Here is a 22,654-nt window from a genome sequence, read left to right on the forward strand (position 1 = left end):
AAGTTGTTGTTGCAAATTTTATTAACGATTTTGGAGACATACAAGATGAATTTACTACAATAGGTTTTTAGTTACATGAGAGTAATTATCGATTGATCCAGTAATACTTAAATAGGTATTGTGTAAGGATTGTAATTGTTGAAGACTTGACAGTGGTGTTTCAACGGATATTCGGCTTACATAAAGATTAATGAAGACTTGAAAACCAATTTTTGATGAAATTTAGGTCAATCAAAAAATTTGTTATATTTTGTTCTAAATTATAATATGTGATTAAGTTGAATTTTATTATAATTCTAGTTGTTAAAGATTACTTGGTAATTAAATTTATTTAATAAAATAAATATTTATTTTAGGTAAGATATATTATGTAATAAGAATTTTTGATGATCAAGTATTTGACTCTATAAATAAAGATTAAGTCTTGTGAGAAAATTATTTGGAGAGATATAAACTATTTTTAGATCTCTATAACTTTTGGTATTTATACCGAATTTTAGTATTCATCTCGCCTAGACGTAACAAGGCCAACCCATTTTAAATCTTAAGTGAAATTCTATCATAGTTGAAACTTAAGTGAAATAAAATATTTTACATAAAAATATATTCATAAACTTCTATTCAATAATTGATTAGTCTTGTATGTTAAATTTAAAAGTATATAAAAAATATCATTATAAACACATTTATTATCATTAATTGGGGTTTAATCACGTTAAATATATATAAGCCGGCCTGAGATTGTAGGTGCTATATCCATAAAAAGACCTGCGATTGGAGCCAAGCAATTGAATTGCAAAATTAAAAGATTTCATTATTGTCAATTACACAAATATAAACACAATAGAAATTTAATAATATTTTAAATATAAAACGTCAATTGTCTAAAAAAAAAATTTAAATGAGGCTTTGGTAATACATCACCATAGCAAAGAAAAATAAAGGTACAAAGTAACACAAACAAAAATCTATATTAGTCGCCCCTTCAACCTGAAATTTATGAAATAAAATTAAAGAAAGAAAAAAACAATATCAGGTCAAGGATATTACGTCCTTTACAACCCCAACTCATGTTGCCTTTTTCTTACGTACAATGCCCCTACCAGTTTTCTTTTTCTATAACAATCCAATATGATTTTCAACTGTACAACGAGATCCATTTTACATGTGGAGACCATATATGCATACAAGCTGCTGCCGCCATTATTGGCAACCATTTCAAATTGAACCAGCTACTGCGTTCTCCAGGTCAAGGATATTACCAATCATCTGATATCCGGAGTGAACCATATAACAGGACTGACGGTATGGAAGTGACCTTTGAGGAGTCAGAAAACCATCAGGTAGTGATTTTGCTTCCACTGTTGGGCCCCCCGCAAGAGGCTCTAGAGACGCAGACTTCCCGTCCTGCCAACCATCAAGTTGCTCTTCGACAACTGGCTTGGAATTGGGTTGCAAGGTGCAATAGTATGAAGAATCTGACCCACCAACTCCATCACAATCAACTTTCGGATCAGAACTCCGAGAAAATCCATCCAAGAACTCTATACCAGCTAAATAAGCAGGTAAATAGGTAAACAGGTGTGGAGGCTCATTAGACATCCCAATTGTTTATTTTCTCGTGCTTTACAAGCGAAATATTTCCATAGTGGAGATATTCTTAATGCTAAAAAATGACCTACAAGTTCTTATGCTAGGAAAGGGATATATAAGGCACTTCAAGATATGTCTGTTTTTCTAGCGCATTAGCAAATTGAACATTTTGTAGGATCAATGGGGTAAGTCAGGTCGAGTAACCCTATCAGGTGACTATATTGTTTTCCCACCAGAACGGTTCAAGGCGGACTCCTTTATGTATCTAGGAAGCACTAGTTGGTTTGAGTCCCGGGTTTGAGATGCGGTCACGGCTGAAAATGTTGAGAAGATTTTAGCGACGACCATTACCCCTTGCTCAAAGGAGGTTTTAATCTGGGAGTTCCATGACTCTGCACATTTTATGTCCGATTGGGATACTGGTGATTACAACAGCCTTTACATTCGGTAGAACCAGTCTCTAAAGTTTGGTAGGCTATTGCAAAACTAAAGGTGCTCCCAAAGGTGAAAGTCTTTACCTTGCGTGTGGAACATGATGGTCTACCTGTGGGGAAAGCGTCTTCGTGAAGCAGGTATAGACGATGGTGTCTGCCCCATGTGTCGTGTCATAGAGGAGACTACCATCCATGTGTTGAAAGATTATGTGTATGCACGGGAGACGTTAGGACAGACAAGATTTTTTGGTTCGATTAGTTCCTTTAATATTATGTCACCTTTGTGTTGACTTGAAACCGTGGCTCATATTCTAGGTATAGATATATTTGTTGAATTTATAGTCCTTTTGTGGAATATATGGAGTGCGCGCAATACTCAGGTTCATGATGCTAAGTATCATCCCCTATGGAGTGTGGCTCTTAACACTTATTCGCTTCAACGGGCCTACCTCTCTTCCAGAAACCAAGCTGCTCGTGGAGCAGATACACTATGCCATCATCGATCGAATGATGACCCAATAGCCAGGTACATTGAAGAGGAGTGTCGGCGGAAGGCTACGTGGCAGCTGGCTTTATTTGCAGGTACCTTCACAGAGAGATGGAGACCGCCGGATCGATACTTCATCAAGATCAATAATATGGATGGAGCTTTCGACGCTAGTAGATGGATTGTTGCAGTCGGGGTTATAGCTCGTGATGCAATCGGGGTTACCCTCAGGAGATATGGCTATGGCATCTCTATCTTGTGGAGAGGCAGGTCTCACAGAGATTCATGTTATTATTGGGTTGAAGTTTGGTCTGATGTGGTTATTGAATCATATTCTACCATGGTTATTAATAAGCTTAATGGTAAACTGGACGATTTATCCACTCTGGGCTTTCATTTGCAAGAAGGTCGAGATATATTAGCTACTCGTGTTTCTTTTATAGTCGGTTATGTTGAGTGTTCTTGTAATATTGTCGCTCACACGTTAGCTTCTTCGACTCTTCGTTTTGGACGTACCATATTTTTTTTTTTGACTCGGTTTGTCCCGAGATTATCATCACTGATGTGTCCAATGATATTGATTTTGGGTAATATATTTGTTGGGAACTATTTTCTCCTTATAGATCTAGAAGGGGTTTTTTTTTTTAATGAGGCACTCATTTCTTTAAAAAAAATGGTTCTAAAAATTTTATCAAGTGTCTTAAGGGATAAAAGAAAATGTTATTTTTCTCATAATTTTAAAATTAAACAGTCACGTTTGTAAGATATATGATAAATATAATCAAATGAAAATTTTTTTTTGAAAATTTTTATAAAAATAATATTTTATTATATTCTATTAAAAAATGTAAAGTTTGTAAAAATAACATTTCAAAGTTTAAAGATGTCAAAAATGAATTTAAAAATATTCTAAAAAATTATAAAGTCTTAAAATATCTTTTAAATATGAAACAAGGCTATTTTTGAACATTTTGAAGGTGGTTTCAAAATCCCTTTAGCTGGTTTCAAAAACTAAGAGGTATTAGCTCAAATTTATTAAAAGTTATCTCATGCTTTTGAAACTCTCCTTGTTAGTTTCGAAACCCCTGATGTAACGGTCAAATTTTAATATAACTTTAAAAATTATTTAGACAATTTTGAAACCTCTGTACATATTTATATTGAATGCACGATTTTAAAACTTCAAACGACTCCAAACTCCCTCCAATAACTTCAAACGACTGGAAATCATGAGGGCATAAAAAAGTCTTCAAACAACGAAGAAAATACAAGAAAGCTATTACAACTATCAAAGAAAAAAATAGAGTCAAATTATATTCAGTTGTCTTTTTTATTGAATATTATTTCATTCATTATCATTTTTATTCTAGTGTTCTCGTGTATGAGAGAGTTTCAATTTGCAAACAATATATCATTTTGAGGATATTCATTAGTTTGTTCGTTTGTAATTTCTTATTAAGAATGGTTGTGCACTTAAGACTTTGTGGTATATGTCTTAGTGCTGTGTAAGATTACATATTGTCCTAAACGGTTAGAATAAATTAATAAATTTATTGAAAGGTAAAATAATATATGTAGACTTCATTGTAAAAATTGTATCACTTTAAAATCTCTGTGTCATTTTTCCTATTTCTTGTAATTGTTTCCAACAAATTTATTATTGTCAATTTATCTTCTATTGATCACATTTCTTTATCGTCGATTCGATAATATATTTAAATCTAATGTATCTACAGGCCTATATGTGCGACACTTCAATATATTTCTTATGTATAGTTCAAATTTTGTGTAGATCTCTAAAGACAAACACTTTGAAGATCGGATCTTCCGTATCTTACCCCGCTCCATTGAGTTGATTAAAAAATATCAAAATTCCCATCGTGAATGGCATGTTAACTATAAAAAATATTTAAAATTAAATCATTTAATTACTAATGTTACTATATTTTATATTTTTACAATTGTATTGTAATATTATATTTTAATTGATTCATTAAATTATGATACACAATAAGCAAGTTAATCTAAAATATTTTTCTTTATTTTACCAAAATTTTTAATTTTAGGTAATACATATTCGGTAAAATATCCCAATAATTTTCTAATGAAAACTTGAACCAGGAGTGTAAATAGCAAGATCAGGCCAGCCATTGCTACCGCCAGTCCAACAACTTGTATCCCCACCACCTCCTCCTAAATAACTCTCTTCAGCCTCTTTGCTGCTATTGTTGCCATCTCCCAATCTCGGATCCCGATCCGAACCTCTATCCACTCCACGATCCCAAGCCAAATTCGCTCCAAAATTATCCACGCGGGCTGTTTTCGAACCCGACCCATTTGGATTCAACTTGTTTACAAGGTTCCCAAACTGCCCACTCGATGCCAGCAGCGAGCTAAAGCTCCCACCGCTATCTATCATATTCCTTTCTTGATGATCCAGCGACAAGACAAACAACCGGGTCTGGTCAGCATCGGCAACCGAATTCTGAACCGCCGAGCTCAGAAGAACCTGTGGAGGAACCGTCGACGATGTCGGCGGCGGTGGCGGACAGGGGTCAGGGAGTTTTTGGTTTGGGGTCGGTTCAGTAGTAGGACTGGGCTGGCGTTTGGGTTGGTTGCTATTGTTTGAGGAGGAGGAGGAGGAGCGTTTGGTGTTCTTGCGGGTACCGCCGCCGACGGGGATGTTACGGAGGGTGCCGCCTTTGGTCCAGTAACGCCGGCAGTCCTTGCAGAAATGGCGCGGCTGAGACAAGTTGTAGTTGTTGTAGTAACAGAATTTAGTGTTGGTTGAATCACAGCGTGGGCATTTCAGCTGCTCCTGCACTGGAAAAACCGGTGCTCTCACTTGTTGAAAACCCCTCAGCTCTTCCATTTCAATTTTCAATTAATGTTTGTGACCTAAAAAAGAGTAAAAAAAACACTGTTTTTTATTCAAATTTCAAGGAACCGAAAAGCCATGAACCTTCGAAGCCTGAAAAGGCCAAGGTGATGAAACTGAGAACAATACAAAAAAAAAGCTTCTTTTTTCAGACCAAGATCCTGGGCTTTATACAAAGAGGGAGACTCGGACAATCAATCAAACATTTGAAGCCTTAGACAAGAAGCAAAACGTATTCAGCTTCCTATCCATCAAAACTGCAGAACAATCAATCAACCCTGAAACGCGTGATAAAAAGAGAAGAAGACAAACGCCGACCTAATTTTTCAAACTCGGGTCTGGTTTTTCACAACACGTATAGCTTGACAAAACTTGATTTCGCTTGACAAAACTTGATTTCTCAAAGACTGGAAAGAGCTGAAAGAAAGTAGAGATTTGGGAGTTGTACACGAATCCTTCAGGAGTTGGATAAATTGTTCCTCTCTCCGCGTGAGAGTGACCACTTTACTTTCAAATAGACAGAGGGACCACACACTGTTTATCTGGGTGTATTGAGGTTTGTGATTGGCTCAAGAAGCCTCTTTTAATATAGTAATTAATTAAAAAGTAATACCAAAAATTTTGATTAAAAATATCTTAAACAGTACATGCCTAGATCCTTTTGGAAATGTTGTTGGTGCTCTTGTTTTACGAGTAACTAGTCTTCCTATTCTAATTTAACATTTTCAATTTCATTTTCCAAAAATATATTATAATTAATTCGGCAATTAAAATGTTACGCTTTTTACAAACGATAAATTTTAATATATAATAAACCCTAATATGAAAAATTATACATTTAAAATTAATAAAAACTATAATATCTCTTAAATTAAAAATAACATCATCAATCTAAGCAACGAAATGATGCATTTAATATTCTATCTTAGTCTAATAAAAAGATCAACGAAATGATGCATTTAATATTCTATCTTAGTCTAATAACTTCAATGCTTTTGACCTTTGGGATTTTTTGTTTTGTTTTACTTGTGTGAATTTGTAAGATGATAAATAATAAATACAAATAGTTTCATGGACACAACATCCTACAAAGCTTCTTTCATATGTATATCTTTACGGGATTTGTCTACAATGGTACAACACTGTAGCATGCAGTGTCGGTAACAAGAAATCCTTTTATTTTAATTAAAAATAATAAAACGTCCGGAGAGAACTAAATGCTCGAGTTTCAACGTACAAACATTAATGTTACTAATTTTAGTTATTTACTTATTTTGATAGGACTCTTATGTTGGGCTTAATAAGCAAATAGTTATAGCCTCCAATACAACTAAAGAAGCTCAAATCAGGGCAACGTCACTGTCAACCCAGGCCCTTGAATATTAAATATTTAATAAATTCTTGTTTGGCCCCTACAATATTAAATATTTAATAAATTATTGTTTTTTAATTTGAATGCTTATTTTTACATGAATTAAAATATTATTATATCAAAATCTATCACATAATTTTTTTTACAGGATTCAGGACCTCTTTGGGCACCGAGAAAGCTCCGCCTCTAAAAAATAAAGCAAATTGCCCTCTCATAATTGAGCCCCGACATGGATTTGGACCTATTTGGACCCTGAAATATGCACCGTACTGAGAACTTGACAGACGTTGAGCTTCGACCCACTTCGGATTCTTGGATATTCGGACTATTAAACAGATTTTGACCTCACATTGGACCAAATCGAATTTCCTTGAACCCTTCAAAAAACAATAATAATCCAGAACAGTAAAATAACACAATGTCTTGGTTCAAAGATTTACACTTTGTGCTTTTGTGAACCCCTTGCAGTTCTTCGAAGGTTCAAAGATTAATTCAACTTAAATAGGATACAATGATGGGTTTGCCTGTCTGGTTTGAATTTATTAAACAAATTATGTATTATTTTATATATACACACACATATATAGAAATTAAAATTTCGATATGTACATATTTTATTTGATTGATGCATCAATAATATCAATATTAGGTCTTATAGTAAATTTTCAGCTCCGTTTGTGAATAATAAACTATTTTTTGTTTTATTTTTCCAAATTTAGTTATAGATTTAATATGTATTTTAATCTCTTCATTTTAGTGAAACTTTCATTTTATTTTTTTAGTCTCAATAATTACATCCTCAGTATTGTAGGTATTTTGACATGTTAAAAAGAAATAGTGTGAATGGTGTAAATTGTAATGAAAGGATTATTTTCATAATAAATTTCTAAGATAGTTGACCTAAATTAATTAATTAATAAATCGTATATCAATGATTAAAGAAAAATAAATCTGGCCCAAACAAGTTTCACTGTATATAACAAAAATAGAAAAAAAATTATTTAAAAGAATATAAAGAAAACTCATTAAAAATATGAAATCAAAATCTCTTAAAATATCATGGATTTGATAAAAAAGAACTCAAAAAACCTTTAAGAAATATTTTATATTTTTCTAGTTTTAAAATAAATTATTTTAACTGATAATTTAGATACTATAATTGACCAAAACTGATAATTTATGTATTAAATACGTAATCTACCCTTAATTAGTGCACCAAAACATAAATAGCCATTGATGACTGGACTGCTTCTCATCCCGCGTGACTGCTGCTTTTGGATTGTAACTTTGAAATTTATAAAAGTGCACCTCTTTACCGCATGATAGGCATCTTTTTTTCATCTTGAAGGGAATATGACTTGGCATATTCCAGTTTTTTATGCCATGAAAGAGGTTGGATAATTAATATAATTACAGTCAACAATACCAAACTAGTCTGTCTTACCATATTTACAACGTTTTTTTTAATCTTCCATGGTCAGAACATCAAAATTTAAAAACCTAGTTGTTTTAGACAATGATCTTTAGGGTATATTAAAAATAAAAATTAGCTGATCCTATTTCCATATGTAATGGAGTGAGGGGAGGTAAGGTAGTAGGTTGCCTCCAACGCCAGGTTGAGAGCAGCTTCCGTGGAAGACCTCCGGCAGTCAGAATTTATGAATTACTCACCGTGGGACTCGATCCCACGACTACAAGGTTAAGAGCCTTGCGCTCTACCAACTGAGTTGTACAGGCAATTTATCTTTAGGGTATATTGATTTTTGTTATTAATTTTAAATAATATATCCTTGTGACATTATTTTTTTTAATCACCGTTAATAGGGATGGCAATGGGTCGGGTCGGGTCGGGTTTTTGGGCCACCCGACCCGACCCGAGAAGAAAGGGTTTTTCACCCGTGACCCGACTCGATCCGACGAAATTAAGGTTTCACCCGACCCGAATATATGACTTAGAAACCCGACCCGACCCGACCCGAAATAATAATAAAAAAAATTTTATTCAATGAAAACAGTGACTTAATTGAAAAAAATTATATATGGAGGGACATTATTGTAATTATCCCTAAATATATAGGATAAAATTATATATATTTTTCGGGTCGGGTCGGGTCGGATTTTTTTCACCCTAAACCCGACCCAACCCGAACAGTACATTTAAAAAAAACCCGACCCGACCCGACCCGAACCCGAAATTTTTTTAAAAAAAATCCGACCCGATCAGGTCGGGTCGGGTCGGAACCCGTCGGATTCGGGTTGAGTTGTCATCCCTAAACGTTAACAGTAAATTGCCGTTTGTATTTCACGAAAAAATAGTATCAAAACGTTCGTATTTCGCTCTTCTTTCTTTTCGTAATATTTGTTTTCCACTAAACTTATTCAAAATACGTAAAATTAAACAAAAAATCTACATTTTTTAGATATTTGGGGGATTTTTTTTAGATTTATGGAGTTTGGGGGTTTGATAAAAAATCTGAATGGTGAAAAATATTATTTTAAGAAGACAAACAACATACTTCAAAGCTATACTCATAAGATGATCATTGAAAGAGACTAGAATATTAATACATTAAACTTTTAAATGGATTTTTGTTGATTTTGAGCGGGTTTCATGGAAAATTAATTATAGGAGAAGAACAAGGAATGAAATGCGAACATTTTGATATTGATTTTATCGTGTAAGATGATCGATTATAAACATTTATGCAATGATTGTTTGCTAGTGATAGTCGAAAAGTGCAGTCCCAAAAAATAAATTATTTAAAACTTCAATGAATTAATTGATACATCCATAAAGTTTAGTGCCTAAAATACCATCACATTAGGCATTAATAATCGTCGTTGGAACGACTTCGATTTGATGTAACAAACTAAGTCAATAACTATTAGTTATATCATTGTTCTATTATTGATTTAACGATGAAGAAACATAATTAAACGTAAAATTAAAATTTAATATTATAATTAATAAAATTAAAAACTTAATATCATAAACGAATCAATAAATAAATATAAGTGGTATATGAAATAATTTAATCTTAATTAAATTACCTGCCCAGAGGCCCAGGCACCCACTCCAGAGAAAGGTCCGATAAAAGTATTAAGGGTAAACTACACGGGAGACCACTAAACTATGATCATTAATCAATCTTGTCACCGAATTATTTTTTGTCTCAATTCAACCATCAAACTTTTTAATTAATTCAATCAGACCACTCTCCGTTAAAAACAACGGATAATCTGACGTGTCCTTTAATAAATTGGCATAATAATAAATTTGGTCCTTAATATTGGCATAATTATATATTTAGTCCTTAATATTTACATATTTTATCAATTTAGTCACTATTTTAGTTCAATTAAATAAATTTAACTATCCAATTAGAACATGACATGTGTCAATACATGATTGAAAGATTTTATTTATGAATTTTAAATTATTTAATTAAATGATTTTTTAACCAATGAGGTGGTGACATGTGTCACTACCCAATTGAAATGGAAAATAGAACAACACAGATGCGCCCAAGGGGGGAGAAGAGTAACCAAGCACCTAAACCACTGGGCCAAAGGTCCCCAATGGTTTTAACTTACAACAATTTACATTTGACTTACAGTTAAACAAATTATTTGGTTAAATAAATTTCAGTTCGATTAATGGTTACAAAAAAAATCGGTTAACTAGATTCGGTTAATAATTTTCAAATAAATTTTGGTTCGATTAACGGTTAAGGAAAAATAAATTATTTTATTCGATTAATAATTTTTAAATAAATTTCGATTAGATTAACGGCCAAATAATTTCGGTTCGATTAATGGTTAAAGAAAAAAATCGGTTGATTTGGTTCGGTTAATAATTTTCAAATAAATTTGGGTTCGATTAACGGTCAAATAATTTTGGTTCGATTAATGGTTAAAGAAAAAAATTCGGTTAATAATTTTCAAATAAATTTCGGTTCGATTAACGGTCAAATAATTTCGGTTCAATTAATGTTAAAGAAAAAAATTTGGTTAATTTGGTTCAATTAATAATTTTCAAATAAATTTCGGTTTGATTAACGGTCAAATAATTTCAGTTCGATTAATGTTAAAGAAAAAATTCGGTTAATTTGGTTCGGTTAATAATTTTAAATAAATTTTGGTTCGATTAACGGTTAAAGAAAAAAATTTATTTTATTCGGTTAATAATTTCCAAATAAATTTCGGTTTGATTAATGGTTAAATGGAAAAATTCGGTTAATTCGGTTCGGTTAATAATTTTCAAATAAATTATTTTTCCTTAACCGTTAATCGACCGCAATTTATTTAAAAATTATTAACCGAATCGAATTAACTGAATTTTTTCTGTAACCATTAATTAAACTGAAATTTATTTAACCAAAAAATTTGTTTAACCATACAAATCAAAAGTAAATTGTTGTAAGTTAAAACTATTAGGGACCTTTGGCTTAGTGGTTTGGGCACTTGGTTTCTCTTCTCCCCTTAGATGCAAGTTTGAAACCTCTTGGGTGCATCTTTGATTTCTATTGTCCATTTTAATTGGGTGATGACACGTGTCACCACTTGATTGATTAAAAATTATTTAATTTATATAATTTAAAATTCATAAATAAAATCTTCTAATAATATATTGATACGTGTCATGTTTAATTGAATAGTTAAATTTATTTAATTGAATTAAAATAATGACTAAATTAACAGAATATATAAATATTAAAAATTAAATATATAATTATTTTAATTTTATTAACGCACACTTGATCAAATTTATTAAATACAACACTCCCACGAGGCCTATTATCGAGGACCGGAGTCACCGGACTGCCTCTATTAAATAAACATTTTACAGCTTTTTAAAGTCATATAAATGCATCTCTCTCCATTGTAGTTACCGCTGATGTTTCGGAAGTCTACATTTTAATAATTTAATTTATAGGATAAAATTAATTAAAAATTATTTTAGTTTGTATTTTGACCTATTTTTTAACGTCCAAATTAATGAATCATAAATTAAATTGAAAATTAATGTAAAAACAAATATCCAGATGTATTTACGAGCATATTACAATTTTAGATCTATCAGTGATTAGGGTTTTAATAGAAATTACAATGGCATATATACATAATGATTTTGAGAGTTTTAGAATAAATAATATTTTGTAATAACTTTAACTTAATTAAAAAATGTTTTGATCGAGTTTTGGGGGGTGACCCGATTCAAAAATTTTATACTCTACATCCAAAATTTGACTCGGCCCGAATAAAGGGTAATTTCACTATTCTAAATCTTACTATAATTTTGAGATAAAAGCTTACTCTGATATAACCTGAAATAATATAAAATTATAAATTTTATCTAAAAAAGTAGGGAATTAATTTTAAAATATAAACAGAAGTATTATTATAATTATCTCTGAATATATAAGATATAATTATATTAATTTTTGGATCAAATATTTTTCACTTTAAATTTAAACCCGAATCTAATCCGACTCAACTCTAACCCAAGTTTTTTTTTTAAAAGATCTGATAAAATTGAGTTAGGTCGATAGGAAGCCGTCGGATTGGGATCCGTGCGCATCCCTATTCCGGCCCCTTCTTTATCGTGAAAGAAAAAAAAATAGTTGTCCCTTGTTCCCATATGTAATGGGGTAAGGGGAGGTAAGATAGTAGGCTGCCCCCAACACTAGGTTGAGAGCAGCTTCCGAGACCTCCAAATTATGAAATACCCTCTATGGGACTCGATCCCACGACCTCAAGATTAAAATATTTTTTTAATAATCAACAGATCAGGGGTTCATATTCCCTTGCCCACCCTAAAAGAAACAGATTCCTTTTAGAACTTTCCTCCCATCCGCTTACCGTTACATCAACACGGTGTTTGACTAAAGAGACCGCCAAATCGCTACCCTCATACACCGCCCCATCCATGTATAAATACCATAACTTTCCTCGTATTCATTTCACGTAATTTGAAAGCATACAACAACATTCAAATGGCTAAACTCTTCCGTTCTTTAGTTTCTACATCAACCATCCCAAATGGAAGGTGCAGGCGTTGTTGTGATTTTTGATTTCGATAAAACGATAATCGATTGCGATAGCGATAACTGGGTGGTCGATGAGTTGGGTGCCACCGAGTTGTTCGATCAACTTCTCCCAACCATGACATGGAACTCTCTCATGGTTAGTCTTTGATTCTTTTCTTTTCACGTTGCATGCATGTTCTTGGTTTCTTGTATCATATGTTCGTTCTTTCAAACCACTATACTCATTAATAATGGTTAAATTCTTACACGATCGAATGATGAAAGAACTTCATTCGCAAGGAATCAAAATCGGGGATGTTGTTGCTGTTCTTGAAAGAACGCCGATACATCCCAGTATCATTGAAGCCATTAAATCAGCTCATGCTTTAGGGTATGAATACACTTTTTTCTCTTCTGTTATTTGCAATGCTTTTATGCATGTAAATAAGAAAATTACGAAAAATTGTTGTGACTTGGAATGATTTGCTTTTCAGATGTGACTTGAAGATTGTAAGCGACGCAAACACGTTCTTCATCGAGAAGATTTTAGAGTATCACGGCCTAAAAGAATGCTTTTCTGAGATCCATACGAACCCTGGTTTCGTCGATGAAGAAGGAAGGCTACGGATATTCCCTCACCATGATTTCACCAAATCTTCTCATGGGTGCGCTCATCCCAGCTGCCCGCCTAATATGTGCAAGGTAAGTCTTTCAAATGTAATCTCCCAAGTGAGATTAGCTGTTGGGGAAAACGGATTATTTCCCACACGAACGTAGTTTTAAAATTGACCTAAAATGTTAAGATTAAAACCACCAAAGGTTGCACAGCGGATAAACCTGTCAAACTATTGAATATTGAAACACAATGAAAAAGAACCGAATAAAAAACAATAAAGGAGAGAACACACCAAATTTACGAGGTTCGACGAGAATATTGTCTACTCCTCGGGCACCACACCGGATGATAACTTCACTATATCGCCAATATTACAACAAATGGAATTCTTTGGAATTCCCAAAGTGGGAGAATGAAGAATACAAGAGGAAGAGAAAACTTGCTTTTGGGATGATTTCTAATGAAAATACTTAGGCCTATTTATAGTTGAGTTTCAAGAACAATATGTTCAAAGTTTGGCCACCTACCAAAGAATTTTCCAATGTGTACAAGTTAGCCACCAAATATGAAATTCACATATTCAAAGTTTGGCCACCAACCAAGATGAAATTTCCAATAAGTTTTCCACCAGCCAAGATGAAATTTCCAACTTGTCAACTTAATTTCTAGACAAATCTAACAAATCTCCACATTGGCTTGAAATTACCAAGCCTACTCAACTTCTTCAACTTCCCAAATTTGTAGTGCCTCTAATTGCGCTCACAAGCGCCACACACCCGAAGGTGTTCATACTTTCAGGATGTTAATCAAGTTCAAACAATGATTGAACTTGATTACTGTTACCACCTTGGTCATCATATATGCAGGATTTTCTGATGTCGCAATTTTCTGAAGTAGAATCTTTCCTTCTTCAAAGATCTCCAGCACAAAGTGATACCTCACGTCTATATGCTTAGTCCTTGAATGGTAGACTTGATTTTTCGCTAAGTGAATAGCGCTCTGACTGTCACAATAGAGACTAATGTGACTTTGAACAACTCCCAAGTCTTCCATCAACTCGTTAAGCCAAATTGCTTCCTTTACATCCTCTGAAACTGCCATGTATTCTGCCTTTGTAGTAGACAAGGCCACTGTAGATTGCAATATAGACTTCCAACTTACTGGGGCTTTAGCTAGAGTAAACAAATACCCAATAGTTGATCGATGCTTATCCAAATCACCAGCATAATCGGAATCAACATATCCAACCATACACTGACCAAGTGCTTCATCCTGTTCAAAAACTAAACCAACATCCACGGTTTGTTGGAGATACCGTAGAATCCATTTCACAGCTTGCCAATGTCCTTCTCCAGTATCATGCATGTACCTGTTCACAACTCCAACTGCTTGTGAAATGTCAGGACGCATACACACCATTGCATACATCAAGCTCCCAACTGCATTAGCATATGAAACTTTTGCCATATACACTCGTTCTTTGTTAGTTTTAGGAGATAATTGAGAACTAAGTTTCAAATGAGAAGCCAATGGGATACTTACATGTTTGGTATTTTCATTCATGCCAAAACATTGTAATACATTTCTCAGATATTGCTTCTGTGTTAAACAAAGCTTCTCTCTCTGTCTATCTCTGCTTATCTCCATACCAAGAATCTTCTTGGCCTCACCTAGATCTTTCATCTCAAACTCTTGATTCAACTGAGCCTTTAATTTGTCTATCTCCTTTTGACTCTTTGAAGCGATCAACATATCGTCAACGTACAAGCGAAGATAAATGAAAGATCCATCTATGAGCTTTTGCAAATACACACAATGATCATATTTGCTTCTAGTATACTTTTGCCTATTCATAAAGCTATCAAATCGCTTGTACCACTGCCTCGGAGATTGCTTCAATCCATATAGCGATTTGTTCAGCTTACAAACCCATTTCTCACAACCACCATCTTTGTATCCTTCTGGCTGTGTCATATAGATCTCCTCTTCTAAATCACCGTGCAAGAAAGTCGTCTTTACATCAAGTTGAGCTAGCTCCAAATTCAACTGTGCTACCAAGGCCAACAATATTCTAATGGAAGAATGCTTCACAACAGGGGAAAATACTTCATTGTAGTCGATTCCCTCCTTTTGAGCGTAACCTTTAGCTACCAACCGTGCCTTGTAGCGAACATCTTTCTTGTTATGAGATCCATATTTCTTTACAAATACCCACTTGCATCCAATGGCTCTTTTATATTTCGGTAATTGTGCCAGTTTCCAAGTGTCGTTCTTTTGGAGAGATTGCATTTCTTCATCCATGGCACTTTTCCACTTATCACTTTCCAAGCTTTGTATTGCTTCTTGGTAAGTGATAGGGATATCATCATCAACAACTGGAAGAGCATAGGCCACCATATCAACAAATCGAGCAGGTCTACGAATTTCTCTCCTTGGCCTTGTAACTGCAAGTGTTTCTGGTGTCTCCAATGGTTCTTGGGTTTGAACCTCTTCATCTTCTGATTCTTTTATTGGAGTTGAAGAATCAGATGCATCAACTTCTGGGATCATAATCTGCTGAAACTCCACCTGTTTTGGAGTATGCTCCACCTGCTGCGGAGTACTACTTGTCTGGACAGCTTCACTTGTTACCTTCTTTACTAGGGCAGATTCATCAAAGGTAACATCTCTGCTACAAATTATCTTCTTGGTGTCTAAACACCAAAGGCGGAATCCCTTCACTCCATGGGTGATTCCTATAAAGAGAGCATTCTTTGCTCTCGGATCAAGCTTGGATTCATTCACATGATAATAAGCAGTGGATCCAAATACATGTAAGGAATCATAATCAGTAGCAGGTTTTCCAGACCATACCTCCAATGGTGTTTTTCCTCCTATCACTGATGACGGCAGACGATTAATGAGATGGCCAGCATATGTCACAGCCTCAGCCCAAAATGCCTTGCCTAACCCAGCATTAGACAACATACATCGAACTTTCTCCAATAGTGTTCGATTCATACGCTCTGCCACCCCATTCTGTTATGGTGTATGTCTAACAGTGAAGTGTCGAACAATACCATACTCATGGCAAACGTCAAAGAATGTGTCACTTTTATATTCCCCTCCATTGTCCGTCCTAAGACGTTTGATCTTTCTACCAGTCTGGTTCTCGATCATATTTTTCCATTTCAGGAAAATTTAAAGCACTTCATCTTTAGACTTCATTGGATACACCCAAACTCTTCTGGAAAAGTCATCTACAAAAGTTACAAAATAATGGTTTCCTCCCAAAGATGATGTCTTTGAAGGACCCCATACATCTGAGTGAATATAATCTACAATACCTTTTGTATTATGTATAGTGGTGCCAAACTTCACTCTCTTCTGCTTTCCCAGAACACAATGCTCGCAAAAGTTCAATTTGCAAGCCTTTGCACCTTTCAACAATCCTTTCTTTGCCAGAATTTGCAAGGATTTCTCTCCAGTATATCCCAACCGCATATGCCACAACTGGGTTGCGTCCAAATCATCACCTCTGGAAGCTGCTGCAACTGCTCCAATAATTGTACTACCTTGGTAGTAATACAAATTATTTTTCCTGATGCCCTTCATCCTCACAAGTGCGCCATATGTGACTTTTAAAACTCCATCTCTCATAGTGACTACTGAGCATTTGGATTCTAAGGCTCCCAACGAGATGAGAGTTTTCTTCAAACTGGGCACGTATCGGACATCCGTCAGAACTCTTGTTGATCCATCTTGATTCTTCAATCGAATTGAACCTATCCCAACAATTTTACAGGCATTGTCATTGCTCATATAAACAACTCCTGAATTTAGTTCCACTAAATCGGAGAACCACTCCCGATTAGGGGACATATGATAGGTGCAACCCGAATCTTATATCCACTCATCGAAATGGAATGTTGTTGATGAAGCAACCAATGATATATCAGAGTCATGTGCATCATGCTCTGCAACACATGCATCTGGAGCAGTTTTTCCTTTCTTCTTCAGCTTCGGACAATCTTTCTTCCAATGGCCTTTATCATGAAAAAAGGCACATTCATCTTTTCCCAGTCTGGACTTCGACTTTGATCTCCCTCTCCACTTTGGTTTTTGACTTTTCGAGCGACCTCTTGCCACCATGGCCTCTGCTGCTTCGTACTTACTCTCCTTCTTGGTTTTCTTCCTGAGTTCATAACTATACAAAGCAGCAGTTACATCTTTAAGGGTAACATTATCCTTACCATGAAGTAACGTTGTCTCAAGGTGCTCAAATTCATCTAGAAGAGATGACAACAACATCAAAGCCAAATCTTCATCTTTGAAGTTTTCATCCATGCCCAATAAGTCTTCCACTAGCTCATTGAACGCAGTGATGTGTTCATTCATACTGGTGCCTGGTTGATAATCAAATCTGAACAATCTTTTCTTCATGTGGAGACGATTATGAGAGCTTTTCTTCAGGAATTTTTCCTCCAAAGCTTTCCACATCTTACTTGCAGAAGTCTCGTTCTTGTAGCCATACTTCTGCTCCCTGGAAAGACAAGATCGAATCGTGCTGCACGCCAAACGATTGATTGTTCCCCATTCTTTCTCCTCCATATATTCGGGTTTTTCTTCCTCAATGGCGATGTCTAGACCTTGTTGGAATAAAGCGTCTAACACCTCGCCTTGCCACATGTCAAAATGACCGGATCCATCGAATAACTCCACCGAGAAATTTGCATTTGACATTACCCTCCTCACCGGTCCAGATGAAGAGCTTGATGTTTCAACTGATTCGTATTTTGGCATTTTAATTCTAACGAACAATATTCAATATCACGAACTGTATCTTTTCAGCAACGGAACCACCAGGATAACCTCAACCGAAGCTCTGATACCAATTGTTGGGGAAAACGGGTTATTTCCCACACGAACGTAGTTTTAAAATTGACCTAAAATGTCAAGATTAAAACCACCAAAGGTTACACAACGGATAAACATGTCAAACTATTGAATATTGAAACATAATGGAAAATAACCGAATAAAAAATAATAAAGGAGAGAACACACCAAATTTACGAGGTTTGACGAGAATATTGTCTACTCCTCGGGCACCACACCGGATGATAACTTCACTATATCGCCAATATTACAACAAATGGAATTCTTTGGAATTCCCAAAGTGAGAGAATGAAGAATACAAGAGGAAGAGAAAACTTGTTTTTGGGATGATTTCTAATGAAAATACTTAGGCCTATTTATAGTTGAGTTTCAAGAACAATATGTTCAAAGTTTGGTCACCTACCAAAGATTTTTTCAATGTGTACAAGTTAGCCACCAAATATGAAATTCACATGTTCAAAGTTTGGCCACCAACCAAGATGAAATTTCCAATAAGTTGGCCACCAACCAAGATGAAATTTTCAACTTGTCAACTTAATTTCTAGACAAATCTAACATTAGCTGCAACTTATCTCTTGTTATCATCTTAACTTATTTTCCATGTAATTGATTAAATATATGGGGTTTAATTATTTTCCTGAAATGTAGGGTACTGTGATTGAAAAGATACAAGCTTCTGTATCGACGGAGGACAGAAGAAAACGATAATCTACCTTGGTGACGGACTTGGTGATTTCTGCCCAAGTTTGAAGCTTGGTGATGGAGACTATGTAATGCCAAGGAAGGGTTTCCCGGTTTGGGACTTGATTTCCAAAAACAGGAGCCTAATAAAGGCACAGATATGGGAATGGAGCAGTGGAGAGGACTTTGAACGCGTGTTGCTCCACTTATCACCAGGAATGTTTCCATTCACAAAAACAACAATAGTGCCGACATTGGACAGCTCCATTCAGTTGACTGCAAGCTAGAAACGATTAAGTTGCCGGCCGCAAATGGCCCCCAAGCCTTCCGCCAGTCACTTCATGTTATTCATTAGAACTAGTTGAAATCAGAAAGGCTGATGTATTTGATGTCTTTTTGCTTTCTAAAATTACTGATGTTCAGTCTTTAGTTTTGATAGTAGAAAAACGTCAAACAATTGAGCGATAGTGTAATGGTATAATGGTCAAATAGTATTTTTGACCTTTAAACATTTAAAAAAAATCATTTTAGTTCTTTAAAAATTCTATTTTTAAACTTTTGACTTTTTTTATAACGGACAGAAAAATAATAAATTTGTTATACTAATATAAATTATATTGTATTTTTTGTTAATATTGCTATCAAATATGTTATTATTTTACGTAAAATGACCAGATTTTTTAAAATATATTTAAAATATTAAATGTGAAAATATATAAAATTATTGAAAACGAAAAGATATAAAATGACTGACTTAATCTTAATAAAATTATTATTTTTTTCATCCATTGATTCTACTGGAAAAAATCAAAAGATAAAAAACCAAAAAAAGTAAAAAAAAAATTAAAATATATTTAGAAAAAAGTAAAAATATCATTATACCTACTCTAATTTTATAATATTTACAGCTTTTTTTTTTGGGTACATATGATTTTTAGAGCTTTGAAAGTCGTACAAATGCACCCATTATCTTATATAAGTACCATAAAGCAGAACTTACTTTCACTTTCTTTTCACCCTTTATTACATTAGAAAATTGGATCACTTTACTGAAGTCCAAATTATCGTAATTTTTTAATCATCAGATTATGTAAAATAAAAATAATTAAAATAAATGTCTAAAATTATATTTTTAACATTTTTCTAAATTAATTTTTATTTACTTTTTTAAATAATATAATGTTTACAGCTGATCAATTTCTATTGCATTCATAAACAAATAGCAAGTGTTTAAACACATTTAATCTCACGTACTTTGTTTGATACGTAATAAAAAGACAGATCATATGAAATTTTCATAAAATAATATAAATTTAGATTAAACATGATATAAAGTAAGTTGAGAGTTATAATAAACATCCTTGTAATAGGCTACATTTCCCACACATTTTATTTGTTTTTTTTTTCATTTTTAAGGGAATATGACGTGGCATATTCCGAATATTCCAGCCTTTTATGCCACGAGAGGTTTGCAAATTACAAAAATATAGTTACAGTATTAAACTAGTCTGTCTTACCATATTGACTACCTTTTTGATCTTTGAACGGTCAGCAAGTCGAAGGTCAATATTCCACCGCAGAAAAGGAAAAAAGTGTTTTTTGGGGGGGGGGGAATCGGTTCCTTTAAGAACTTTCGTGGCACGAGGAACACCATTGTCAACAAATCACAGCCCTTCATCTTCATCACCCAGGATGCTTGGGGGCAAAGGCATCTCATCCATCTATAAATACCATATCATTCCTTCTATATAGATCACATAATTTGAAAGTGTAAACCCTCAATCAAATACCTAAGACTTCCGATCGTAACCTTTTCGTGTTTCCTTGGTTCATAATATCAATCCCAAATGGCAGGTTCAAGCATTGTTGTTGTTTTCGATTTCGATAAAACGATTATCGATTGTGATAGCGATAATTGGGTGGTGGATGAGTTAGGCGCCACCGAATTGTTCGAACAACTTCTTCCTACAATGCCATGGAACTCTCTCATGGTTAGTCTTTGGTTTATTGTCTTTCACGTTCATTTCTAGTTGTTTTTCTTTATTTCCAATCAACCAATTAATCGTTGATAAATTATTATAGGATCGAATGATGAAAGAGCTTCATTCGCAAGGAACCAGAATTGAGGACATTGTAGCTGTTTTGAAAAGAACCCCTATACACCCTCGAATCATCGAAGCCATTAAATCGGCTCATGCTTTAGGGTATCGACTATCGATACTCTCTTCTCTCTTCTTGGTTTATATTTCAACTTTCTTATGGAAAAATACTAAGAGTTTTGTTGTTTTTCAGATGTGACTTGAAGATTGTGAGCGACGCAAACACGTTCTTCATCCAGACAGTTTTGAAACATTGTGGCCTGAAAGAATGTTTCTCGGAGATCCATACAAACCCTGGTTTTGTGGATGAAGAAGGCAGGCTAAGGATATTCCCTCACCATGATTTCCCCAAATCTTCTCATGGATGCGTTCATCCCAGCTGCCCTCCTAATATGTGCAAGGTATATATAAAAAGTTTTTCAAATTTAAACTCCCAAGTGAGATTAGCTGCAACTTATCTCATGTTATCATCTTAACTTATTTTCCATGTAGTTGATTAAATATACGTGGTTTAATTATTTTCCTGAAATGTAGGGTACTGTGATTGAAAAGATACAAGCTTCTCAATCGACGGAGGACCAGAAGAAAACGATAATCTACCTTGGAGACGGACTTGGTGATTTCTGCCCAAGTTTGAAGCTTGGTGATGGAGACTATGTAATGCCAAGGAAGGGTTTCCCGGTTTGGGACTTGATTTGCAAAAACAGGAGCCTAATAAAGGCACAGATATGGGAATGGAGCAATGGGGAGGACTTTGAACGCGTGTTGCTCAACCTTATCACCAGGAATATTTCTATTCACAATAACAACACTACTGCCCAACTCCAATCAGTTGACTGCAAACTAGAAACAATGAAGTTGCCGGCCACGGCTAACGCTGAAGCCTTACAGCATTCCCTTCACGTTATTCATTAATTAGTTTAAGTCAAAATGGCTTATGAATTTTAGTATGTCTTTAGATTAGTAAAACGATTATTGCATTGATTAATCTGTAATTTTGATGGGAGAGGAACGTCTAATTATTCAGTGGAATGTCTTTTATTTAATAAAATAAGATCTGCTTATTTTTATTCTTATTGAGATTTTCTTCTTCTTCTTTAATCAATTAAACTTATTCTTACGATTTATTTGACCCGTAATGGACTTTAAGCTTCATGGAGCTAAGGCCCTTTGACTGCGCTCTGGGCTTGCAGCTCTATAGTAGACTTTGAACGAGCGTACTCTAATCTTACTGGGCACAATAAATTTAAAATTATTATTTTAAGGAAAAAATTATTAATTGTTTTCTACGCTCGAAATCTCAGAAGAACATTATTAAACAATCATGGAACGAAAGATTCTGTAAAATGTAGCTGCAGGGGATGGGTTTACATTTTTCAAGGATCTTGTCTTGGGTTTTTATATTAAACGTGACCTTAGACCATATATTGATTGCTACCTAAATGTAATATTTCAGCCATTTTGGTTCATAAATTATTAATGACATATCTATCTCATGAAATCACGATTTTTGTAAAAAAAATGTTTTAACCATAATGATTTTGATTGTCAGGAATAAATCCATGGCAGCGGCTAACATGGTATATGGCA

General features: G+C 34.2%; 2 protein-coding genes and 1 pseudogene across 2 annotated transcripts; 2 read left to right on the top strand and 1 right to left on the bottom strand.

Annotated features, from left to right (window-relative positions):
- Nucleotides 1–4,585: 4,585 nt before the first annotated feature.
- On the bottom strand, nucleotides 4,586–5,493 carry LOC120134288 (dof zinc finger protein DOF3.1-like). The gene has a single exon (XM_039150758.1). The coding sequence runs from the start codon at nucleotides 5,384–5,386 to the stop codon at nucleotides 4,616–4,618; it is 771 nt and encodes a 256-aa protein (XP_039006689.1). The 5' UTR covers nucleotides 5,387–5,493; the 3' UTR covers nucleotides 4,586–4,615.
- Nucleotides 5,494–9,111: 3,618 nt separating this feature from the next.
- LOC120134188 lies at nucleotides 9,112–19,320 on the top strand (annotated as a pseudogene).
- A 1,406-nt stretch (nucleotides 19,321–20,726) lies between these two features.
- Nucleotides 20,727–21,979, top strand: LOC120134002 (inorganic pyrophosphatase 2-like). Its single transcript, XM_039150513.1, has 4 exons — nucleotides 20,727–20,956; nucleotides 21,048–21,169; nucleotides 21,258–21,465; nucleotides 21,599–21,979. Exons 1-4 carry the CDS (start codon nucleotides 20,813–20,815, stop codon nucleotides 21,977–21,979), a joined length of 855 nt encoding a protein of 284 aa, XP_039006444.1. The 5' UTR covers nucleotides 20,727–20,812.
- Nucleotides 21,980–22,654: the final 675 nt, after the last annotated feature.

The sequence above is a fragment of the Hibiscus syriacus genome, unplaced genomic scaffold (genome assembly GCF_006381635.1).
Source record: "Hibiscus syriacus cultivar Baekdansim isolate YM2019G1 unplaced genomic scaffold, ASM638163v2 tig00000143_pilon, whole genome shotgun sequence".
NCBI lineage: Eukaryota > Viridiplantae > Streptophyta > Magnoliopsida > Malvales > Malvaceae > Hibiscus > Hibiscus syriacus.